This window comes from Muscardinus avellanarius (genome assembly GCF_963383645.1).
Source record: "Muscardinus avellanarius genome assembly, chromosome: 10".
Taxonomy (NCBI): Eukaryota; Metazoa; Chordata; class Mammalia; order Rodentia; family Gliridae; genus Muscardinus; species Muscardinus avellanarius.
The window spans coordinates 69,151,078-69,162,605 of record NC_137796.1 but is presented as its reverse complement, the minus strand read 5'-3'; the positions used below and the strand labels follow the sequence as shown (position 1 = coordinate 69,162,605).

Sequence of the window (11,528 nt, the reverse complement as noted above, 5' to 3'; positions counted from 1 at the left end):
AGCCTTGCCAAATCTACATATGTATATCACCTGGCTTTTATTTTTGTCGGACCAGCAGGAAAAAAATCTAGGTGCTTCTCAGTTTGATCAGACTGCATAAAATTAATCTTTCCTTTCCACTGTTTGCCTATTTCTTATGTGGTGGATGGCTGAATTAAGTGGTGGATCCCCAAGTCCAGATCCAGGCAGGTTCCCTGCTTAGCTGCTGATAATAAGTTTTTCATTGGTGAACTCATTTTGGGTTAATAGAGAAATCATCATAAAATATCTGTTGTTAGAGGGACTACTGGATTTGATAGATTTGGGAACTACTAATCTTAGGTGTTTGGGAAGCACCATTTCCTTAGAAAGCAGAGGTCACCATCCAGCATTTCTACCCCCAATCTCTCCTGCCCTGAGTGAACTTACCACATTTTTGTACCTGTGGTCCAAGGGTTGTCTGAAGAGTTTCTCTCCTATGTGGATTCTCTGATGTCCAATAATGCAGAGGCACCCAGAGAAGGCTCTCCCACCCCAATGACATGCACAGGGCTTTTTTCCTGCATCCCACTGTGGATGTCAAACAAGGCCAGTGCCCTGCTTTCTGGCTGTCCTGCCTTTGCTTGGTCCACAGTGTTCTTTCCTGCATCTGAGGGCTGATGCTGGATAGGCTGAGAGTTCCGGCCACAGGACCGTTCGCGTCTTCGGGTACGAGCATGGGGCTCCTCATCTCTGTTGTGAGTTATCTGGTGTCGGATGAGGTGGGAACTCTGAATGAAGCACTTCCCACACTGACTACATTTGAAGGGCCTGTCACTCCGGTGAGTCCTCTCATCTTGATTCAAAGTGGGGTTGCAGCCAAGGGTGTCTGCCCACCCATGCTTTAAGGCTGGTGTCTGTGCAAAGACCAGCCTCTGCTGGCATTCATAGGGCTTCTCCCCGGCATGCTTCCGCTGATGCTGGGCCAGTGAGGAGCTATGCCTGAAGCCCTTCCCACAGTGGTTGCACTCGTAGGGCCTCTCCTCTGTGTGAGTCCGTAGGTGCAGAAAGAGGCAAGTGGTCCGAGAGAAGGACTTCCCACATACACTGCAAGTGTATGGCTTCTCTCCAGTATGTGTCCTTTTGTGCCGGCCCAGGGAGGAATTCTGGTTGAAGGCCCTCCCGCAGTCCTGACACTCGTAGGGTTTCTCTCCAGTGTGAATCCTCCGGTGGACAGTAAGGTGTGTACTATGGCAGAAAGACTTCCCGCACTCAGCACATTTGTAGGGCTTGTCTCCAGTGTGGATCCGCTCATGTTGAACGAGAGAGGAGTTCTGGCTAAAGGCTTTCCCACACTCTTTGCACATGTAAGGCCTCTCTCCTGTATGGATCCTCTTGTGCACCGTAAGGTGAGCGTTGTGGTTAAACGCTTTCCCACAGTCTGCACATTTGTAAGGTTTCTCCTGCACCTGGCTTCTCATGAGTTCTGCAATGGAAATTGCCAGGTCCGAGGCTCTGGGATAGCCACTGTCTTCACAGGGCTGTGTTTCTGGGGAGCCTGTCTGATGACTGGCTAAGCTTGAGTTTTTAGCTTGTGAGTCACAAGTACCAAGATATTCGCTCCTAGACCTACCTGGGAATGGATCTGGGTTTGAACTTGGGACACAGGTTTCCCCATGTCTAAGACTTTCATAGCCTTGATTTTGAAGTGATGCTTCCTTGAGGTGAAATTCCAGTTGCTTCAAATTACTCTGGTCCTTCTTGAGTGGCTGGCCCTTGCCTTCACTTTTCCAGGCTCCCTCTGCCTTAGAGGGATGAAGAGTGTCCCTTGGGAGCCCTAGCCCTTCTGGCACAGGGGACAGCTCCTCCTCAGCAAGGCCCTGTTCCTTGAGTGGTGCCTGGCCTTCAGGTGCAAGCTCCCAGCCTAGAAGAAGACCAAAGAGCTATGGGCAGTTGTGGGAAAAAATGAGATGGAACAGGCCCCAACAATTTGACCCCTGAGACTGAATTGGGTCCAAGTGACTTGCCTTGGCAAGCCCCAATGCTTAATACCAAGTGCCCTGTCCTCTAACATAGCCTCACTCCTGGGCCAGGTGCCGTAAGACAGGAGTTTCCTGTCTGATGTTGTCACAACTTAACACAAACTCTGTGCTTTAAAGCAACACCTACTCTGGTATCTTACAGTTCTGAAGACAGAAGTCCTAAAATCCAGATGTTGGCAGGGCTGGTTCCTCTTGGAGGCTCTGGGAAGAATCTGCTTCTTTGCCTCTTCCAGCCTCCAGAGGTCACTGTACTACTGGCCAGCCTTTCATTTCCAGAGAGCCCTGCAGCATCTTCTGATCTCTCAATGACCTCAGCTTCTGTTGTCACATCTCCTTTTCTGACTCTGATATCAAGCCCACTCAACACCCAGACAACTAGCACTGGGGACTAGGATGTGGGCTTCACTGGGGACCACGCTCTGCTTTCTGCCCTTAGCCCTTGCGCTCCTCCCCTGCCTGTCTTGACTGTGACACATGTTAAGTGTTCATTTGACTAGGGTTCACTGTCTTACTAGCATGTCCAGTCAGTGCCTAGAGCTGACAGGTAGTAGGCACTAAAAATATGTGTCCCAGTGGGTGCTGGAGGTACTCCATGGAAAAACAAAAGTCTGGCCACGGGAGAGATGCTTAAGGAGCTAAGGCTGGCCAGGTGCTCAGCTCCCTCCTCTCTCGCCTCTCAGAATGTGGTCAGGGTACCAAGGCACCAGCACAAGGAAAGGAATCATGCCTTGCCTAACCCAGTTATGACACTCTAGATGCTTCCTTCCTATCTTCTCTAGCAGTGAGGGTTAAGGTGGGTAGACGTAACCCAGAACTGAACAAACAGACCCCAGTGGGTGGAGTTCTGACTAGAGGGGACAGATGACAGATGTGGCTGGCATTGTTCTTCCTACCTCCTCCCTGCCTGGAGTACAGATGTGTAGCTGGGGATGCCACAGTCACACTGTAACCCCAAGGAAAGGCCAGAGGAATCACGAAACTATTGGCTCTCACACCTCTCAGGTGCCAGGCCAGCAACAACCACTGACTCTTGGTTACTGTTTAGTGAAGAAAATGCTTTTCTCCTCTTTTGAGCTGTTCTCAGCTGGCTTTAAGATATTTACAACTAAATATAATCTCTGATAAGAGAAAAAGAGTGAGGGGAATAGGTTTACAGAATCTAGATATGCAAGAACAAAATGAAGATCAAGGTCAGGTTCATGTACAGAAAGGGCATGCAGAGAAGGTAAGTGAGACAGGAAATGACCTGGAAAGGAAGGCGGAGTACAGAGGTGGGACTCCCATCACTGGAGAAGAGGCAAAGGGGCTGAGCTCAGAGGAAGGAGAGAACAGCTGAGGCAGCTATGGAGAGCTATAAAGAAGTAGCTAACAGGGCCGGCCAGAGACTGCCATTCTCAGAGAGGCTTGTTCACAGGCTGGCCCCCGCTGCATGTGGGAACATGGATTTGGAGAAGGCTCTTAGCATCGCAACTGACAGGTGTGAATCACCGCACTCACACATGTGTGTATGTGTGGTTTATGCCAAACATTGGAATCTTTGTCTGTGCTAGGAGAGAGGAAAACTCTGACACTATCTCTGACCAAGGCTCCCTGGCAGACAACATTCCTCATGTGTAACATATGCTGGGGGGGGTCTTAATCACAGCCCACGCAACTCTGCAAGCACACACCTAGTCTCCTCTGTCCTTCACCCCATGTGCCTTTTTCTGTGCTGGTTCTGCTTTGCACCCTTTGGCTGTGAGAATGGCTATGGCAAGTCCCGTGAGGCCACAGAGTAAAGGGGTATTCCTGAGGACCCTGAAACACCACGCTTTCCACAGTGTGCATCTCCACTGACCTCCTGTGATACTGCCGATAGAGGGGCCCACTTGGTGGGTTCTCACCTGGATGGCAGCCCTGGGGGACTCCTTTCTCAGCCACCCAGAGATCAGCTCCTTGCTCCAGCTGAGAGATGACTTCAGGTTTGGGAAGCTCAGGACCTAAAACAGGACGTAGGGAGCTGCTCTAGAGAGAACCAGCTCAAGCGCAGACGAGACTTCAACCATCAGGACACTTCCATCAGGGTACACAGACACTTCAGGACAAGGTGAAGGCCTTGCACTAGGACAGAAAAGGGCAGACCTTTCCCCCTTCCCTGCTCCCCCCCAACCCAAAAGAGACTGGGGACTCAAGGTCAGGTCCTCACATTGCCCTGCAACCTATACCTCAGGCAGATTCAGTCACGCAGCTCAGGAAGCAGGCCTTACCCACAGAGAGCAGGTGCCCAAAGGTCTCCAGCATCACGTCACGATACAGAGTTCTCTGGGTAGGGTCTAGCTGCCCCCACTCCTCCTGGGTGAAGTTCACAGCCACATCCCGGAAGGTCACTGGCTCCTGAAACATCACACACATTCTCAATCAGCTGGGCCATCCCTATTAGTGTTCTCTAGTGGAGGAAGACAGGGGAAGGGGAAAATGGGCAGGCCAGTTTCCTGAAAAGATGTCCATTCTGAGTGATGTGAGCCAAGTCTCACTGTCTGTGTGGGTTGTACAGTGAAGACGTGAGGGTACTCAGCAGGATCAACACGGTCAACCACAGCTGACCACAGCTGATCAGATAGGTGATGGTATTCCCAGAGGCCGTCTAATCCTTGCTCCCAGACAGCTGAGCTAAAGAAATGGCTACAGTTTTAAGACACAGAGTTTTAAGACAGTTTGTTATACAGCAAGAGATGAATAATAGTAATATGCTAGCCGGGCGTGGTGGTGCACGCTTGTAATCCCAGCATTTGGGAGACGGAGACAGGAGGATCATGGTTTGCAGACAGCCTCAGCTACTTAGTGAGGTCCTTTGCAACTCTGAGACTGTTTCAAAATAAAGAATAAAAAAAGGGGCTGAGAGTGTAGGTCAGAGGTAGAATGCCCCTGGGCCAGGCAGGATTACATGACTGATGCTGGCCAGTTTAAGAGCCCAAGGGGGACTTACCCTGTGAGTAAGAGGCTCTAAGGAGAATATGCCCTGTCTCAAGATGCTACTGACTGTCAGGAGACACCTGAGAGATGTTTTCAGAACTGTCAATCTCTAGAAACAAGGTGGAAATTAATTATACTGGATTTTTTTTTTTTTTTGGTGGTACTAGGATAGAACCCAGGGGCATTCTACCTCTGGGCTATATCCCCAGTCCTTTTTTCTTTTCTTTTTTAGGACTTGGGATTGAACCCTGGGGCATTCTACCTCCAAGCTACACCTCCAGCCCTATTTTTCATTTTTTATTTTGAAACAGGGTCTCAATAAGTTGCAGAGGGCCTCACTAAATAGCTGAGACTGTGATCCTCCTGTTTCAGCCTCCCAAGCACTGGGATTACAAGCATGCTCCACTATGCCCAGCTCCTACTTTATTTTTTATTTTGAAATGGGGGGTCTCATTAAATTGTGGAGGTTCTCACTAAGTAGCTGAGGCTGGACTCAAACTTGTAATCCTCCTATCTTAGCCTCTTAAATATTTTAATTACAGGTGTGTGCCACCACACTTGGCTTAGATTGGATTTTTTTAGTGGTACTGGGGGTTGAACCAGGGGCATTCTACCTTTGAGCTATACCGCTAGCCCTATTTTTTATTCTTTATTTTGAAACAGGGTCTCGCTAAATTGCAGAAGGCCTCACTAAGTAGCTGAGGCTGGCTACAAACTGTGATCCTCCTGTTTCAGCTTTCCAAGTACTGGGATTACAAGAGTTCACCACCACACCTGGTGGTACTGGGGGTGGAACCCAGAGGCTTCTTACCTCTGGGCTACACTCCCAGACCTAATTTATATTTTATTTGGACACAGTGTCTCACTAAGTTGCTGATAGCCTCACAAAGTAGCTGAGGCTGGCTTCAAACATGTCTGATCCTCCTGACTCAGCCTCCCAAGCACAGGGATTACAAGCATGCGCCATTACACCTGGCTACATTAGATTTTTAACATGAAAAATTCCAACTTTTGTAAATTGATTCAAACATATCTAAAACGTCCCACAAACAAAACTTTTCTGCGGGCTACTGTGGCCATTCTTGCAGGCCAGATGTTTCTGGATCACTCTTAGCTCAGCCACTCCCTCCCCAAGAGGCACCAAGTATGTACTATCTCTGCCTCTCAGTTTCCATGTATATTAAGCATTATCCCTTTTGGGCTGAGGTGGAATTAAGTATGTGAAAAATACTTTCTATAGTACAACTGAATAGCTACATGCAAAAGAAAAAAAAAGTTGGTTCCCTATCTCATACCACATATAAATGGGTCATACTACATCAAAATGGATTAAAGATATAAATGCAACTGCTAAAACTGGATATGGTGATGCACACCTGTAATCCCAATCAATACTTGGGAGGCAGAGAGAGGAAAGGAGAATTGCAGGCTCCATACTAGCCTCAGTAATTTAGTGAGCCTTTCAGCAACCTATTGAGACCTTGTTTCAAAAACAAATAGGTAAAAGGGTGTAGCTCAGAGGTAGAATGCCCCTGTGTTCAATTCTCAGTACTATAAAAAAAGAACTAATACTATAAAAGTCTTAGAAGAAAATAGGGAAAAATCTTTGTAACCAAAAGCAGAGGCAACAAAAGAAAACACAAACCAGACTTCATCAAAAGTACGCTTTTAGAGTTAACAGGGCTGGGAGTGTAGCTCAAAGGTAGAAAAAAATGAAAATATAAAAAGTTATACAAATGGCAAGTAAGCATATGAAATGATGCTCAAGCTGGGCGTGGCAGCACACATCTGTAATTCCAATACTCAGGAGCCTGAGACAGGAAGATTCTAGTTTTGAAGCCAGTCTCAGCAATCTACAGGGGAGCTTTCAATGTACAGGGACTCTTTCTCAAAATGCAAGATTAAAATGGGCTGAGGGGGCCCCCGGCATGGTGGCACATGCTTATAATCCCAGCATTCGGGAGGCGGAGACCGGAGGATTGCTGTTCATGGATAGCCTCAGCTATTTACGCCCTCCCTAACTTGGTGAGACCGTTTCAAAATAAAGAATAAAAAATAGGGTAGGGGGTATAGCTCAAATACCCCTGGGTTCCACATCCAGAGCTGCAAAAAAAAAAAATATATATATATATGTATAATAAAATGGGCTGGGGGTTTAGCTCAGTGGTAGAACATTTCCAAGTTCAATCCCCATAACACACACACACACACACACACACACACACACACACACACACATGCTCAACACCATTAGTCATTAGGGAAATACATATCAAAATCACACAAAAATACTACTGTTGAAAAAGGTATTTGATTTTAAGAAAAATTTAAGTAGACCTGAAAACTTACTTTCTTAAAGAAATTTTATACTCTACATAGGTGGTTGGTAACAGCCCAGTACCAGGTCCACCAAGTACTGGTATACTTGCCATCAAACTTCTCAGTATCACACAAGTCTGTCCTGCTTCCTCTCCACTCTCTAGAAATTCATGCAGGAGCCCATACTCTGCTGTTTTTTGAGTCTTCCCAAAGCCCTCTTTTTCCTGCTGCCAATGTTCAGTTCTCAATATCTTTTCTACCTCAATCCCTTAGATATCAGTGTAGTTTTCCCAACACTGCTTAAAACAGTTGAAGAAGACTTTTTCACCTTCGGATATAGGATGACCCCACTCAATTTGGCTCAAATAATGGTCACAAGGGATATCACAGTCCTAATTCCTAGAACCTGTGAACATTATGGTATATAGAAAAGAGACTAAAGATGTGATTAGGATTTTAAAATAGATCCAGCTGAGCCCTAATTGGGATCACGAGTATCTATAAGGGGTAGGCAGAGAAGAGATTTGATTAGAGAAGACAAAGGGCTATGTGACCACTGAAGCAAGATGCTACACTGCTGGCGCTGAAAGTGGACAAAAGGCCAAGAGGCAAGGAATGCCAGGTTTACAATCTTCATGGCTAGGAAAGGCAAGGTGCAGATTCTCTCTAACAGGGAGAGTAGCTCTTTTTACACCTTAATTCCAGTCCAATGAGACTGATCCCAAACTTCCCATTTCAGAATAGTGTTGCCTCAAGCCACCCAATTTGTAGTGACTTCTTACAGTATCCACAAGAAACTAAAACTAGACATCTGAGCCCTCCACTTTTAGCCCTTGTGTTTGTGGTGGACAATAATATATCCTCTCAGTGATCCTCAGACGTTGTGTAGTCTCTGCACATCAAGACTGACTTGTGTAACTGATAGGATGCTATAGAGGTGACAGTGTAAATTCTGAGCCCAGACCACGATGCAATTTCCACCTTACTCTGGACCACTTGCTCTGTGAGAAGCCAGACATCACGCCAGCTCCACGGAGAGGTCCACATGGAGAAGAACTGAGGCTTCTTGTTAACAGCCGGGTGAGTGAACATCTTGAAGGTAGATTCTCCAGATCCAATCAATTATCAGGTGACAATGGCTAAGCTGACATCTTTTGTGTGTGTGTATAGGGAGGGACTGGGGATTGAACCCAGGGGCATTCTACCTATGAGAGACACCCTCAGTCCTGTTTTAATTTTTATTGTGAAACAAAATCTCAGTAACTTAGAGAGCTGGCCTTAAACTTGCAATCCTTCTGTCTCATCTGCCCAGTTGTGGCCAGCCTCAACTGCTTAGTGAGGCCCTTTGCAAAGAACAAAGAATAAAAACAATAAAATAAAAACAATAAAAAACAATAGGGCTGGGGGGGAGTTTGTAGCTCAGAGGTAGAATGTCCCTGGGTTCAATCCCCAGTACAGTAAAACAAAAACAAAAACAAAACAAAAACTGAGATAATACTTATTGTTTCAGGTCACTAAGTTTTATTGTTTTTATTTTTTCAGGTCACTAAGTTTTTTTGGTTATTTGTTACACAACGACAGGTAATGAATACACTTCTCAAGCCTTTCTTACTACTTCCTTACTGCTGAGAACAAACTACCATATGTTTCATGCAAATTTAGGACAACACACCTCAAAATCTTCAATCTAAGGTTATCAATAATTTCACTTTGTGTGCTATATCTGAAATAACGCAAATCTCGCATGAGCAAACCATCCCCCCCGAACAAAACTCAGATAGGATGCACATAATGTTAAAAAAAACTTGGGGTAAGTATGATGTGTTTTTGGTTCCTGCTATGCAGAGACAGCACTTTATGGAGAACAGAGGCAGCAGCTAATTCGTCTAGAAGTGCTGGTGTTCTCAGGGCCAGAGGCCTTGCAAAACACTGATGACCCTGGGTTGCAGTGTATCCCACAGCCCTGCGTGGATGACCCTGGTAATCCTTCCTGCCACACTACTTTGGTGCGCAGTGACCTGGCATTACCAAGAGGTCCCCCACTGACAAGGTAGGGCTTCGTTGTGCGAGGGTCCAGGTGAGTGTCGGCCGACTCCACGCATCTCTAAGCGATAGTCCCCGGCCAATGCGTGCTGGGCCTCGGCTAGGTCCTGTCACCTGTCATCCAGGAGCGACGTGGGGGAGGGTGTGGCAGGGGCGGAGCTGAACCGGGCCTGCAGTAACCCCAGTACTGAGGGCAGGAGACAGGACCGCCCGAGCTTGCGCACCGTTAGACCAAAGGGCCTGGGTCGCGTCCCTCCCGCCCGGCGCAGGCGTCGGGCCGTACCCCGCCTCCCGGCCTCCGGGCTTTGGGCCTGTCTCCACGGAGACGCTGGGCCCGGAGCCCGCCGCCGTCGTTATTGTTACCTGAAGTCGTACAGCCGGCGGCCGCGCGGCCACCAGCACAGCCGCCACTCCGTCCTCGGGGTCCATCCCGGGAAAAGAGATGAACACGAACACCAGAGGCGACCCCCAAGACACAGAGCCACCCCCGCCAAGGGGACCACCCGAACAGTCGCCAGCTGGACAATGGCGGTCGCGTTTGTGACGCCAAGACTACAACTCCCAGAAGGCCACGCGGCGGGCAGCGGCGCCAAACCAATAGGAGTTCTCTCCGCCCGTTTTGGACCAATGGGAGCGTCCTGTCAGCCCCGCCCTCAACCTAAGGGGGCGTTCCGGACCCTCGAGGCGGCGCAGGGCTTCGGGTCCAGGTGCTGGAGTATTTTTCTCACCCTCCTGGCTGAGTGGGATGGCTCCTGGGTTGCGCGGTGGGGGAAGCGAGGGTGGCCGCAGCATCCTTAGCCCGCGATCGCACCCGCTTCCCGGGGCCGGATTGTGTCCGCGGGCGTGGGACGGCCCTGCGCGATGCCCGTAGCCTTCTCTAGCTGCGGGAAACGCAGAGACCCAAACGTACCTGCCTCGAAACTAAACGAACATTTCAGAGTTTTGTGAACGTAATAGACTCAAGGGCCAGTGGCCAGAGGGACCAAGCGAGGCTCCCGGGAGCTGGTCAGAATCTGTGTCTCCGGGCGAGCTCTCCCGTTTGTGTTGTGTCTTTTCTGTGGGTCGGTTAGGAGTATATTAAAATGTTTAAGCCAGGCGTTGTTGCGCAAACCTGTAGTCCTAGTACTTGGGAGTCTGGGACGATTGCAGGTTTGCGGCCAGCCCCAGCAATTTAGCGACGCCCTTCGCAATATAGTGAGACCCTGTTTCAAAATGAAAAAATAAAATAGGACCAAGGATGTAGCTCAGCGGCAGTATGCCTCTGGGTTTTAATCGTGTGTGCGTGTGTGTGTGTGTGTGTGTGTGTGTGTGTGCGCGCGCGCGCGCGCATGTGTAAAATTTAGGCCTGGAGTGTGTAAGGTCCCTGCTCCGAACTAACAGTGTGGTAGTGCATGCCTATAATTCAGTACTAGGGAGACTGAGACAGAAGGATCGCGGGTTAAAGGCCAGCCTCAGCAACACAGGAAGAGTTTCAGCAACCTAGTGAGACTCTCTTTCAAAACAAATTATATAAAGGTTTGGTGATGTAAAAAACCGAGGTAGAATGACCCTGGGTTTAATCCCCCACCCCACCCTCACACAGCCTGGCAGTGTCAACAGTAACAAAAGAGGAAAAGGCACTAGGAATGTTAGACGAAAACTATGGGAGCCCTCTTGTTTGTACAGAGGGGGTTTCCTTAATATGGGGGCTCAAATCGCCTGTAATCTGTTGTCAGGAGAAACTAGTTTGAGGCGTCTTAACTGATTTTTTTTATATTGCAGTTTTTTTTTCTCTTTTACTCTTAAGTTTCCAAGCTTTCAGAAACTACCAGAGAAACAATGTTGTAACCAGATTGAAGGTCTAGTTTTTTTTTTTTTTCTTTTGTGTGTGGTACTGGGGTTCCTGGAAACCCTTATATCTCCAGCCTACAGTCCCAGATCTATTTTATATTTTTTATTTGGAAACAGGGTCTCTTAAACCAGCGAGGCTGGCTTCGAACCTGCGCGTTCCTCCTGTCTCTGCCTCCCAAGCCCAGGGATTACAAGCGTGCGCCACCACGCCCAGCACAAGGTCTGGTTTTGATTAATAATTTTTTATTCATGCCTGAGGTTTGATATGGAGTATTTTTCTGATTTTTTGGGGGGTGCTGGGCAAAAAAACTCCAAGGGCATTCTACCCCATAGGTCACTCCCAGTACAATTTTAATTCTTTATTTTGAAACAGAGTCTCCCTAG

The 11,528-nt window shown here is 48.0% G+C and overlaps 1 protein-coding gene across 1 annotated transcript; it reads right to left on the bottom strand.

Moving 5' to 3' along the window:
• Positions 1 to 455: 455 nt before the first annotated feature.
• Positions 456 to 10,707, bottom strand: LOC308268694 (zinc finger protein 8-like; the record flags this gene model as incomplete). Its single annotated transcript, XM_080703800.1, has 7 exons — positions 456 to 1,444; positions 1,709 to 1,882; positions 3,884 to 3,979; positions 4,247 to 4,373; positions 9,678 to 9,832; positions 10,126 to 10,195; positions 10,693 to 10,707. The coding sequence occupies 7 exons, from the start codon at positions 10,705 to 10,707 to the stop codon at positions 456 to 458; spliced, it is 1,626 nt and encodes a 541-aa protein (XP_080559926.1).
• Positions 10,708 to 11,528: the final 821 nt, after the last annotated feature.